The following is a 13,191-nucleotide window of genomic DNA, read 5'->3' as shown; positions in this document are numbered from 1 at the left end:
CACACGGAGCTGGCAAACTTCACTGTCCGGTCGATCCCACGCGAAGCGTGGTCCTCGCCACCTATCTACAGACAGGCAAACTCAGAAGGGCAGTAAAGGAACGCCTTGGCAGGCCATAGCCGAATCCGGCACCTGCAGCACGGTGAACAAAGGCATGCTGTTGAGTGTACCAGTACCGAGTGGTGAGCACAGGCTAACATGGCGTTTTTTTTTTCTCAGGTTCGCACACTGAGGCTACAAAGCATTGGAGCAGAATAGCCAGTGCTCGGTCGCCGCTCACCGCCTGCGCCGATGTGAAGACGGACACCATGCTCACCGGGTCACAGCAGAGCTAGTCTCGGACGGTGGCTGCTGCCAAAACGCCAACCGCGTGCATCGTCGTGGCTCCTCTCCTTGGCTGTGACTCGTGTACGCTCTGCGTTGACACTGAACCATCAGGGCCGCCGCATGTGCCTGCTGGCGCGCCAGTCAACCAGTAGGCCTGCAGATGCTGAGTTCTTTCTTAGAGCAGGTTGAAAGACACGCGTCGCGGGAAGCTACTGTCCTGCAGAGCGGCCAAGCGACGCGGCGGTTCGACGCCGCACCGAACTGGTCGCACCTGTCACCCTTGGCACTGGCAGGCGGTCGCGGCTACCTCTTCTCATTCGCATTGAGGTCGCTAACACCGTGTCGTGCGTCGGGCTCCCCGGCACAGCGGCTGCCAGGCCTCTACAACTCTATTCGGCTCGTGCTTCCGCTACCGCACCCACTGTCAACTGCTTCCCTAAACTTATGTTCCGACAGACGGTAAGCCTGCATATCCTGGGCATCCATGAACGCCGACGGCCGACTCCGTCTCGCAGCAACTGCACACCCGTCCGAGCAAGTAGGCATCCTCCCTGTGCCAGAAAGGAGCCGTGAGTGCCGGCGGATGTGCGTCACGGGTGTAGGGCAATGCGACCGTCTTGTGCCGCCTCGTACTCGCTCGGGCGGTGCAGCTACAGGTGCCGTACGCACCGGTTCGCCGCTCACGTGCAGTACACAATGACCTCTCTGTGAAGCATCACGTGTCACACCCCTCGGTGCAGCACACGCGTCGCCTTCAGCGCCACGCGTGTCGCGGCTGAAGAGATGGCATAGCACCACGATACACCACCTTTCCACGGGCACGCAGCCGCCTGAACACCTCGCCCTGAATCTCTGCTGCTTGCTAGTAGCCTGCTTCACGGCTCCGTCTCCGTCCCCGAAACTGCTGCCCGCTTCAGGAAACAGCGGCAAGCCTCGCGCTTGTTCCCGGATCCGTGCGGGCGCGTGGAGCCGCGGTGCGTCAGCTCACCAACTGAATACAGTCGGCACTCACAGGACGAGCGGAAATGTCCCAGATTGTCACACAAATTCTTCACCGTCACGAGGGCTCTCATGGCAAAGCCTGTCCCGCAGTGCGTTCTGCGGTTTGGTGCCTGTCAGCGCTCCTGCAGACCCCCCGAATTACGCTGCTACGTTGTCTGCACGCCACGCGTTCTTGCCCGCCGCGTTGCCGGACGGCCATTGCAGTCTCTGCAAACAGGGCAGGCCGCATCCGCCCCGTAGTTTCTTCGGTACGGGCTCCATGCCCAGCAGCCACAATCCACCTAAGGCTCCTCGCACGCTAGCGAGGAGGCTTCTCAACGTTCAACAACACTCGAGATCTTTTCGGAAGAGGTCGTGCGTCCCGTGCTGAAGTGACGCGCGGCTAGCCCGCAAAAGAGTATCCTCCCTTGAGAGCTTGGCCCTGTCTTCTGAGACAAGATGTTCTCCTACCGTTCAGCAGCCGTCTCCTTTCCCGTCACGGCCCCACCCTCCTGCGCCGGATCCCTCTTTTCATACTCAACACCATTGCGGTGTGTCACTGGCGCAACCCGCTCGTCCTCAGAGGGGGCAGCATTTAGACGGACAAGTGCACATGTGACCCTCTCGTCGCCACGGTAGCCGGCTCGCTTTATGAGCTTCTCGGCGCGCGCTCGCCTGGCGGTCCAAGGGGCGCGTACGCGGTGGGAAGATCAACAGCTTGCCAGGAGGCAAGACAGTTGTCAGAACGTCAATAACTGTGCTCAGCGCCCGAAAAGGGAGTGGCCGGCCACGTGTAAGACTTGGCGAGTTGGCAGCGCAGACACCAGCGCCACCCCAGCGGAGCAGCAAAAAATCTGGACAAATCCCAACATTCCCGAAAAACAGTATGGCATGTTTCGATATCAGGATGGTCTGTCCATCCTGGTGACTTCGCCTTCATTCCACGTCATCCCCCCCAGTCGTGCCAGACAAGAAAAATCCCGCAGACAGCGCGCCTGCAACCGAACGAAACCAAACGGACGCACCTCGCGCTGGTCCTGCAGACCTTCCAGAGCTCAGTGACCTCACCAAGTGTGGCTCGCTGATTTTCTTTTCTGGTCTCCCTGAGTGTCGGACGCTACTCAGCAACAGCCTTGTTTCGATCTTCTTAGCGTCCAGCCCAACATGCCTTAGAGATCTATCAACTGCAAAAGACTACTTGCGTGCACAAGCTGACAGCGGTCTCGTGAGACTGCTTGGTACATGCTTCACGTTGGGAAGATCCAATACTACATCAGCGAGCACGGCTCTTGCCGTGACCCGCCAATACCGCGGAGTACCTATTGGGAATGAGGCTGTTTCCGCCCTAACATGGCCCGCCGTACTACACGACTTTGTGAGTGAATTGCTGACAGCCATGCACACTGCGCCAAGCAGCAACTTTTCGCACCCAAGGTCTCGTGCACGAGCTGACCCCGTCAAGTCAGCCAAAACCAGACTTCGGCGCAAGCTTCTCTCCATTGCCGGTCTACAGGGAAAACGAAGCAGCACGAAGTCCGAAAGCGGGAATTGCCAAGGAAACCTTGTTGACCTGAAGAGGTGTTGCGTACGCTTGTCTGTGCATCGTTCAGCGCGTGGTCGTCTGCCCGCTCCGGACCACGAACACCGAAGCTGAAACTCAGCTAGATCTTGATTGAATCCAAGCACCTCACGGAAGTCACACCGGCGCGGGGTTCGTGCAGGGAGAAGAAAACCGCACTGGCAAGACTCTTGCAAATGCATGACTTGTCGTGACCAGCGTGCGTCAAAGTGCCCGAGAGCGCCCCTGCCAGCGGGATACGCTCGTCCAAAAAAAAAAAGGCACGCTTGGTAGAGAGCTAAAGCGGTGGGGGGCGTGGATGCAGTGTACGTGATACCTGAGTCACACGACACTAAGCGCGTTCTTAATGAAACGGGAGTCTGACTGATTTTCATTGATACTATCTTTCTTTCTAGAAGCTACACGCATTAGAGAATGCACAGAGGAGTGTACGCAACACCTCTTCTAGGCGGCAAGGCTGCCTTGAAAGTACCCGTTCCCGACTCCGTGCTGCTTCACCGTCCCTGTAGACATGCGCAGAACGTGGTGTGAAGGCCGGTGGACTGGCGCGCCCTGGCCCTGCCAGTCCAGTCCGTGAGAACGTGCCGCTCAGCAAACAACAACCAGACCAGAGCGCGGACGCGCAGGCGGAAATCTATGACAATATCCTCGCAAGATGGCAAATCACACTTCAGTGTGGGCTTACCTCCTGCCATTCAGAATCGTTCACATGAACACCTAGGTGCTTGGCGGTGCAAGTGCGAAGAAAGGTGCTTGATCCGCTAAAGAGACGGTGCTCGGACAATAGCCTATATCTCACATCCATAGAAGAAGAAAAGTGATAGAGATACACAGAGCGTAGACTGATAGACAGCTTTTCCATATGCACCTAAGCCAGTCACATGTCCTCTATGATATCCTACATATATACATATATATATATACATAGAGAGAGAGATGTGTATGCATGTATGTATATATAGGGTGAAGAGTGTAGAGAGAGCACCGCTTCCACAGCCTAAAGAATTCAACTCAACTCTTTGCCCTGGACCCGGCCGACCCCTCTCCACAGCGCAGTCCCAGATACGCAGCAAAATGTCCAGAGAGAGGGCTTTACACCCTCGTGAAGTAGTCTGTGACCCCTAAAAAAAACAAACTGCCAGCGCAGGCCGCCCAGCCGCGGAGGAGCATGCCTTGCCCCTGGCTACCTCCCCATTGCTGACTCTGGGATATCAGATCAGCACTCAAGACTGCTCAATGACCAGCCAAGGTGGCGAGTGTGACGCTGGACAGTGCGATCAGGAAGCACAGCCCACGTGATTACTGATGTCTTCCGCGGCGGCATCCGCCGTTTTGCCGGAAGCCCGGTTTCCCGTATCGGGCCCGCGTTTTGCCCGCCTGAGACGGGGCCACGGAGAGGGAGGCAGCTCTAGCGATCAAACTTGAGCTGGCCGCCTTCGATGCGAGGCTCTTCCAAACTTGGGCCGGCTCTTCAAATGAATCGAACACGCTCCTGTTGCGCTATCGGTTTGAAGGACGGTCCTATGAGAAAATCTGACGGCACACTTACTCCGCTGACTTGCTGCACCAGTTGCAGACACCCAGAATCAGCGCCACACCATGCGAGAATTGGCCCAACTGAACTGTTAAGGTTCTCCCTTCGCCGTTGTGTGTTGACTTTCTTGCTGCGTAAGAGAACCACCCACACCGAAAGTGCGCCTGACGGGATTTGAACCATGTCACACATCAGTGGGCCGCACGAAGAGAGCGCGGATACCGGTACCGTCTATCATTCTCCGCGGCTTCACGAAACTACACAGTCAATGATTTCCCCCTACAAATTTGTTGGATCCAACTGTGCATTTCATGTTGCATGCCGCCGCAATATTTTGAGTGGGACGAGCACGCCAGACGACGTTAGGAAAGCAACGGCTTGGTCTCATTATGTCCCAAGCTCCAGCTGCCGCGCACATCGGTGCCGTTCGTGAGATGCAGCAATGCTCACCAGAATCGTACGCTGGCCTGTGTCTCCTAGCCCATCAATAGAAACAACACTGCTGCGGCCTCCTGATACTACTACTTACGCAGTCTCGCTCCTCACTGAGCCTTCTGCTGGTGGCCGTCCCGTCATGAGGCGTGGTCGCATGAGTCCGTGTCGCTTCAAGGACCCCACATCGCCACAGCCGAGCAGCCGTGACCGACAAAGCGACAACAGCTGCGAGAAAGCCCAGCCTCTTCGAAATTGTGGAAGAGTTCACTGACCGAGACGCTTTGAAAAGGCGAGAGGGCGCGCTGTGCAAACAGTGCACACAACAGAGAGCCGGAGTGAGCGCTGTACGCGGCGAAGACACCGTGCCAAGCCATACCCTGCTCCATTTATGCCTCTTTTCCCGACCTCGAGGACTGATCCTCTAACCAGCGTCAGCGCTTGCTGCATCCTCCTAACCCGCGGCGGTTTCGTACCATCCCTCGGGAGTGCGTACTCGCCTTGCGCTCTAGGAGGCGGGTGTCGCACTGGTGCGCTCTTCCCTCTAAACGGCCGTAGAGGAAAATGCGGACCAGCTCTCTGCACGAAGATGGCAGTCGATGAAATCCCTACGCCAGCGTCCGCGAGGCGAACTCACCGTTCCGTCTTCTCGGTGTGGTCCATGCTCTCAGTGGCGGATCCCTCATTGGCCACGACAGAATTCTCAGGACCAAGGATGGTGGCCGCCCCCCGGGGCGCGTAGCTGGCGAAGACAGAGGGGACTACGTCGTCAAGTTTTCCGCCAATCAAGAGCTGCTGCCTCGCACTCCATAAGACTCCCAACATGAAAGAGAAACGGGCAGCTGTCCTCATTGTCTTGGGAAGAGTCGCAGAGCTGCCGCGGAGACAGCGGAAAAAGTCACACACCGCTTGTATGCCGTGACAGACCCTAATCGGCGTGGCGCGTTGCTGGATGTAAAAATTGCTAGTAGTTGTGAGCATTTAGTTTGCCAGGAAGGCGAGCTGCGTGAGGCTACGCATGCAAATCCTGTCTGCTTGCATAGACGCACCTTTCGGACTGCCAGATCGCGACTGTGTTACACATCTGTCCAAAGTGCATGAAGTGTGCAGATGCCTCAGTTGCGCGGATAGTTAGTTATCCAGTGACGACTCCGACCAATTAGCTCATTTGTTGCCAGACACGCAACCTGCCCGGCGGACCAAGCCGCACACTTCGCGCCCAGTGGCAGCTTTGCAAGCTGCCCTGGGTCCACCGTTGCAGCGTGTTACAGAGGCTACAACTCGTGCCTTGTTTCCCCTTGTTTCCGGCTACGTTTGGTGACTTGTCTGTGGCACAGTACTACATGTCACTGTGCTTAGGCGTTTTGACGTCAGGGTCACAAACTGCGGTGGCCCAACAAACTCGGCAGAAAATTTTGTGAGCTGTTGCCGATGTGTGCGATGTGCTCCTGGTTGCATGCACTCCCACTACGCAACGGCACCTTGCTACTTAAGCAAAGGGAGACAGCCGTTTGCTCAACCCATGTACGAAAAGGAGGCCCCACTGCCGTCCCCTGCAAGTGAACCAGCAGCTGACCGCATCCGGGAGCGGGTTGCCCGCTCCACCAGCAGCACTCGCGAGGGGCCCGGACGCAGTGGGTTGTATTTAAGCAGACGCTTTTGGGTAGGCGTCTCCTCTGCCCTTGAATGCTTTTTTCTTGTGTTCGTCTTTGCGTAAGTGTTCTTTTCTTTATCCCGTTGCGTCTCGGGTGTCCAGCAGGTGGACTCGGTGCCGGGGAGGCTTCCTTCGTTTAGAAGAAAAGACTCGGAAGATCCCGTCTGATACTGTCAGTTTAGCTGAAGTCTGCACCTTGGCGCCTTTGTGACGTGGTTTTCTTTTTTGTGGCTCGACCGGGGTACTTGTGTAGTCCGCTGGTTCAGAACGAGTCCGCAGCGGCGCCGCTGGCGAAGCCACCCCCGAGAAGTCCCGTCCTTCCCTGTTCCCTTTTCTTGGCGTTTGCCTTCAGGGACCGCGGCAGCACGCACAAGTCTGCACCAGTCCACTCCTTTTTTGGTCATGCGACACGTGAGTATGAGGCACTTTTTCTCGGTGTATGTAGTCTACGCATGCCGCCCGCCCAGGCACGGCTGGTTTCTTTGCAGTTTTGATCGGCGGGCATGTAACCGATGGGCAGCTGTGGCCGGTTCCTAGAGATGCCCGTCGAAAGTCTTGAGCTTGGTACTTCTCTCTGACGGAGGAATGATTGCGGGTCTCCCTCTCTGCCCTCCATTCCCGGGTCGTGTGGTGTTACATGCTACGGGACGTCGCGGGACTCGACATTGTCGGGTGTTCATGCACTTCGCTGTTTGCCCTCGGACTAAAAGCAGGCCGTTCCTTTTTGCTTGTCGAGTGAGAAGTGCGGGTCCGCGCCCTGTGTTTTCTTGAAGCCTTATCAGAATGCCGCTCGCTGCGCCTTCGGGGAGCCCATGTGACTCTCCGGGGTCGTCTCGCCTGCACCGTGTTCCCTCTTCTGGTGTTCATCCAGTAGCGGCAGCCCCAGGCCAGGTTTTAACGGTGTCAAAAGCAGCTCCGCCTTCGGGTCTCCCGTTGCCGTCTGCGGCGGTCGTACCTTCCTCTCGTCGTAGCTGCACGTCAGTTTCTTCCGCTTCTTCGTTCGAGCATTCATTTCTCCGTACACGTCAACCCGCCGTCGGGGACAGATCAGTGACCGATGATCGAGAGCGGCTCCCGAAGCTGAATGGTACACCGGGGACCGGGGGGGGGAAACGTGTGGGTCGCGACACTAGGAGGTTTGACGAGACTTCAGTTAGAAGGCCATACGACAGAACTCGTGTCCAGCCACTTGCGTCGTCCGGTAGGAACTCGTCGGTACCTCCTCGATTGGCCCTCGGCTCTTTCGCAACGGCGGATTCACAGACTGACCAGTCGTCGGAGAATGGTGTATTTGTTGCCGCAGCTGCTTGGATGAAGGCCACAGAGGCAGCGCGCTTGTTGCTGCTGAATCCCAGGCCTCCCTGCGGGTCTGCTGCTCCGTCTTTATCAAGTGTTGCCTCTAGCGAGGTGGACAAGTCTGACAGCAGCAGGCAAGACGGCAGAATTCGCAGTTGTCCCGGTGATGGTAGAGCGCCGATAGGTGGAATGAGGGAGAAAGATAGACAGAGTGACGAGGAGATGCGGCAGTTGGAACAGGAGCTCATCTCGCTGCGAGAGCGGCTAGCTGAGCAAGAGAAAAAGACAGAGGAGCAGCAACGGCTAGCGAAAGAGAAGGAGAAAGACTGGAAAAGTCGGGTTGAGAAGCTGGAGAAGGAGATAGAACGGAGAGACGAGAAGCAAGGGGTGTCTGGACACGAAGGACCCTTCAACGCACAACAGGAGCTCAAACACTTACAAGAGGAGCACAGGCTTCTACAAACGCGAGAGCACCAGCTTATACAGAAGGAAAAGGTATTGCAGAAAGAACTAGAGCAACACCAACAACAGTTGGAACAATTGCAACTTGAAGTGAGAGATCTACAGAGGCAGCGTGCCAGCTCGGCCGTTAGCGAAGTGATTCACGAAGGCGAAGCCGTGAATAGGCGAGCTGCTGTGGATGGCGGCAAGTCTGATCATACGGAACAACATGCACAGGAGTCTGCTTTGCGAGAACTAGAAAAGCTGCAAGATCGACTTGCCTCATACGAAGCGCGCATCCGGGCTTTGGAAGAAGAGAACAAGCTGCTGAAGCGATCTCACGCAATGGTAGATCGATCGAGTTGCCCTGCTATGTTTCCTGTCCATGTGGAGCCTAAAACGCTGCAACAGCTGGAGAAAAAGGTGCAGGCGGCGAGGCTGCAGCATCTTCGCGTGTTAGAGCAGCCGGGGACCCAGCCGTCTGATGAAGGGGAGGGGTCATCACAGGTGAAATCAGTGTTTGATGAAGTTTGTTCGCTCCTTCAAAGCTTGTCGGCGGCTCAAGAGAACCAGAGTAATGGCCGGAGTGGGGGGCGACTGACTAGACAGCGGAGTCTTAGTCGGTCAAGCAGTGTCAGCCAGCGGAGTGGCGTGCATGCGCCGCGTTCTCGCACTGGAATGGATGACGGATGCAATCATAATCACGCTGGCCGGACAAGAGCAATGGCAGGAGGAGGATCAGCGGGGGCCCTTCTGTCGGCAGGCCGGGGATCTCTGCTTCCTCCGACTCCGTCTGCGGGTTCGTCTGTCGTTTCCGAAAGTATTGCGCGCAGCAGTGTGGGGCGAAGACTAGTGAATTCAGGTGTCATCGCTGCTGCTGTTCAGCAAGTGCAACAAGCAGTGGAGAAAACTTTGGAGAGTGACGCTGTCGCCCGTCAGAAGGCAGCGGATATCAGACAGTTCCACAGAAAGAGTTTCAGTCAGCTATCTTCAAAGCTGGTTAGCAGTGCAGCGATGGCACAGTCGTTGTCGGCCTCAAGGTGCAGCTCACCTAATTACAAGTCTACGTAAGTCGTCTTTCCGAAGAGGAAATGGACTGCTCGAGCACGTTGAGACACATGCTGGTAAATCATCTCGGTTGGCTACTAATCATACTCTGCATTTGTTGTTCTGTTGTATTCCGTGAATGGGGGTCGCTGTTTTCTCTACGTATCCCTCAGTATTTTTCAAGCCCTCTTGCAGGGTTTCGATCAATCTGACAGTGCGGTTCTTTTCACCTGATTGTCGCTGTGTAGTAAGGGCACAGGCTAGCTCTCCAAGGTGACTTCTCTTCAGAACTCCAACTTTCATGCTGGAGAACAGTGTGTCGTCACGAATGCTGCAAGGATTTGGCCATTGTTCTCTTGATGATTCGTAGTTTTTCTTTGTCAAGAGCTAGTCTGCGCGCTTCTATGCGATTGTGAGTTCACTTTTCTCGGTCGCTGTCTTTCCCGGCGTCGGCCAGTCGTGAGGAACAGCTAAGTTTAGGGGGGAACGGCTAGAATAGAACTTGAAGCCATAGTGACAAGGAGCTATTACAACTAGAAGTCGCACTTGTGTGCCACCAAGAATGTGAACTTGGAGTAGCCTTGTTGACAATGAAACGTAAAGAACATTACGCGGATGCTGGGGGGTGCTTGCGTTGTTCATGTACTGGCTGTCGGTGACGGTCTGCCTGGTTGTGCTGTTCTCATTCGCAAGATAGAAGCCGCCTGCTTTTCCGCACGCGGCCTCTCACCGAGTAGCCCCAATGTACAGCTCGTTGACGTCACAGTTTTCTCACGACCTCTGTGACGAAGGGCCCAGTTGTCCGTTTCGCTCTGCCCTCCATCTGGTGTGTTGCTTCACCTTTTTTTGCATTTTTTCTTGCGTCTGATTTTTTGCTTCCAATTGCAGCTTGCAGTTGTCAGAGGGGCTTGGAGTGGGTGGTACATCGAAAATTACGGACCGTGCAAACGTCATCCCTTTGCCACAGCCTCTTCTGACTTGTGCACTCCAGGCGGAGAACGGCACACACTCTATCAAGTGTGGTGCCCCGCCGGTAAAGACATCTGACATGACCCGCAACAGCGGAGATTCTGCAACGGTAACCGCCTCGTTGGACTCTAAGATCTCCCCACGCACGGACGCGGAAGGTTCCGGGTCCTCCACGGGTCCAGGTTCTTTCGTGGATCCTCGCGCCATGTCCCTCGTGGGAGATACTGAGCACACCTCTTCTATTCCCTCAGCTACGCCCCTCCATGTTTCTCGGTTGATTACACCTGAGACCTCGGTGCCACGGGAAACTCTGTATGGAGATACCGCTTCTCCGTTACAGCAAACTTCGCAGGACTCGGTGTGTCGCACTTCATGTGTACTTGGTGCTTCCTCTTCCTCGACTGTAGCTTCGGGTCGCTCATTTCGTGACATACCTGCCTTCCTTTCTCCGCGTGCCAGGCAACTCACTGAAGACATGCCAGCTGGAGGTTCAGCGTCGGCCTTGATTTCTTCGAGAACCGATAGTGGACAAACTTGCAGTTTTGTTGGAGCCACAGTGCCGAGACCGGTAGCACAGACGTCGGCCACCCAGGTGGTGCTGTCCTTGCCTAACAGTGGAGAGGGGGCAGGGAGAGGGCTGCATAGTGGCAATGGGTTATCGCAAATGTCCAATGAAGTCGATGCAGAGCGGGACGCGACAGCCGTCGGGGGAGAAAATAGGTCCGACAGCGCAGGCGGCACAGTGTCAAACTACGACAGTGTCGACCCTCGTGCGAGCGTGCCTTCACAACGTAGCTCGGTGCGCTCAACGCCTCATAGCCCACGCGGAGCTAAGAATGACTTTGCGCCGAGTGCAGTGGGTTCGCCGCTGCCGCTACTTGGGAAGGAATCGGGCGGAGAAGTTTCAAGGGGGTTAGCGGGGAGCCCGGCAAATCCTCATTGTCATACTGCTGGAGGTGCTGCCCCTGCTTCTGACTCCCACCTGATCACCCCGCTACGTGTACCGTGCGAAGAGAAGCCGGTATTGGATGGCCAGGTTTCAGCCGGACCTACTATTCAGTCGAGCTGCCATCAGGGGCAGGTCGTAGCGGCAGCAGCAGTGTTCGGTACTGCGCCCCATGGGTCTTCCGGTTTAGGGTCTTCCAACACAAATGTCTCGTGCGTTTGCCGGGCACAGCCGGGAGATGTTGCAGGAGATGAGGGAGCGCCAGGCTTTTGGGACGAGGATGATCTAGACGAGTGGAAGTTTGATGATGTCCCTGCACCCTCCTTCGTTGAACAGGCGCAATTACAGCCGCCTACCGCTTCGAACCAGCTTCTTGGCAAACCTGCAACGCTTCAGGGGCTTTTCGAGCGAACAGACGGCTGTCCGGCGTCTCAGAGGGGGGCGCACAGGCAGCTGGAGACTGCGTTGGGTGCTACCTCAACAACTGCCGGGATGGAGGGGATGCCGAACGGGGTTGCTCGTCATCAGGAGCGGGTGGACTCTCAGCATGTCGTTGGCAACCGTGGAGGGGGAGGTGTAAACTCTCGTGAACTCTCACAAATGCAGCAGCGACCGGTTAGTGCGCCACATCGTTCCATTGAAGATCTGTTCGCCTAGGAAGTAGGACGGGAGTGGCCAACTCCCCAAGAAAGGGCTGATGTCCCGTACTGGTGCGCCAGAGCGACAGTACTTTCCTCCAGTGGGGACTCCTTGTACTCCGCACATTTCTCGTCCCTGTGCCTGTTCTTCGAGAGACGTGCATCGAGGAGTGCCAAGCCAGGCGGCGTTTTACTCTGCTGGGGTTGTGGGTGTGTAAGGATGCCTTGGTTCACGGTTTACAACGGCGCGCACAGCAAGGGACGTCGAGGTTTACCGTTTGTATTTTTGTTGTTACTGTGCTGAAGAGCTTAGGACTCTTGAGGTTATCAGTAACTCTCCTTTGCGAACCAATGGGGTGCAACTTCGAGAGATTCTCAAGGCAGTGGAAATTTCTGTATCCCGCGCTGTGCACGCGCTTGACGATGAGGCTGCATAGGTCGTAGGAATTTCGCCCAGGGGCAGTCCTGGAACTTTCGGGTGGTGCACGGGTGGCGGGAAGGGGGACGCTGGGGCTCTCAGCAGATTTGTTCTGCCGTGGGGTAGGGGGCATTTTTGGAGTGTGAACTAGCCAGCCGGTCTGCACTGCCGACTTTTCACCAGTGGTAACGCTGGACTGTAAGGCTTTTACTCTGTTGAGTCCTCCGATGTCGAACTCGATGACAAACATATAGACGCTATCCGTGTGTGCAGACTGAAAACCAGGGATTCCGGGGAAATCGCCGTCCCGTTTTCAGCGAAAGCGGTCACTTCCGAAGAGCGGGTGACGGCTTGTCGCCGACTTAGCGGTTGAATTCAAAGGATGGCGGTGGTTGCGACTGTTCAGGAACATCATCCCAAGGAAGTACCCAAACGCGCAAGTTCTCACGTTGTGCCGTCTGAGCCAGAGGGCTCCTTGTTCAGTGGAGCAAGCCGTGCACGCAAGACCTTGCATTATCGTCCGACTGTCCGGGGCCATGCTGTCGTCAGTCTACCGTCTTTTTCCCGGTGGACTGGTTTGTCCAAGCGTCTCCTTGCCAGGGACTTGTTGTAGCCGCAGCAGAGGCCGCAGCTCGTGTGCATAACAGTTCGTAACGCGCCACAGTCTGAATCACAACCCGTGCTCGGCAAGTTGCAGAGACTCGCAGACGTCGATTCCTTCGTGTACGGAGAGCCCCTGCGAGGTGAGGCCAGTAGAGGCGGATCCGTGAGGCTGTGTCACTGACTAGAGTCGATATGTGGCAAGGGCGGGGGATTCCGCCATCGTGTGCTGGGTGACAGCACGGTTGGTGCAGGGGGTCATGCTACGTAGGAACTCGGGTTTTACGACAGACTGCGTTCAGGATTGGCCTTCGTGGGACTGGAAGTGC

At 56.3% G+C, this 13,191-nt stretch overlaps 3 protein-coding genes across 3 annotated transcripts; 1 reads left to right on the top strand and 2 right to left on the bottom strand.

Annotated features, from left to right (window-relative positions):
* Nucleotides 1-2,052: 2,052 nt before the first annotated feature.
* Nucleotides 2,053-4,082, bottom strand: CSUI_007506 (uncharacterized protein; the record flags this gene model as incomplete). The annotated part of the gene is made up of 3 exons (XM_068067651.1): nt 2,053-2,162; nt 3,573-3,675; nt 4,075-4,082. The coding sequence occupies 3 exons, from the start codon at nt 4,080-4,082 to the stop codon at nt 2,070-2,072; spliced, it is 204 nt and encodes a 67-aa protein (XP_067920378.1). The 3' UTR covers nt 2,053-2,069.
* A 430-nt stretch (nt 4,083-4,512) lies between these two features.
* CSUI_007505 (uncharacterized protein) lies at nt 4,513-6,242 on the bottom strand (the record flags this gene model as incomplete). The annotated part of the gene is made up of 3 exons (XM_068067650.1): nt 5,491-6,242; nt 4,951-5,158; nt 4,513-4,551 (listed from the first exon to the last, which is right to left on the bottom strand). Exons 1-3 carry the CDS (start codon nt 5,832-5,834, stop codon nt 4,513-4,515), a joined length of 591 nt encoding a protein of 196 aa, XP_067920377.1. The 5' UTR covers nt 5,835-6,242.
* Nucleotides 6,243-6,479: 237 nt separating this feature from the next.
* CSUI_007504 (uncharacterized protein) lies at nt 6,480-13,191 on the top strand. Its single transcript, XM_068067649.1, has 2 exons — nt 6,480-9,311; nt 10,180-13,191. The coding sequence occupies exons 1-2, from the start codon at nt 7,291-7,293 to the stop codon at nt 11,861-11,863; spliced, it is 3,705 nt and encodes a 1,234-aa protein (XP_067920376.1). The 5' UTR covers nt 6,480-7,290; the 3' UTR covers nt 11,864-13,191.

The sequence above is a fragment of the Cystoisospora suis genome (assembly GCF_002600585.1).
Source record: "Cystoisospora suis strain Wien I chromosome Unknown contig_3965, whole genome shotgun sequence".
NCBI lineage: Eukaryota > Apicomplexa > Conoidasida > Eucoccidiorida > Sarcocystidae > Cystoisospora > Cystoisospora suis.
The sequence above is the reverse complement of the archived record's forward strand: the minus strand, read 5'-3'. Positions and strand labels throughout refer to the sequence as shown.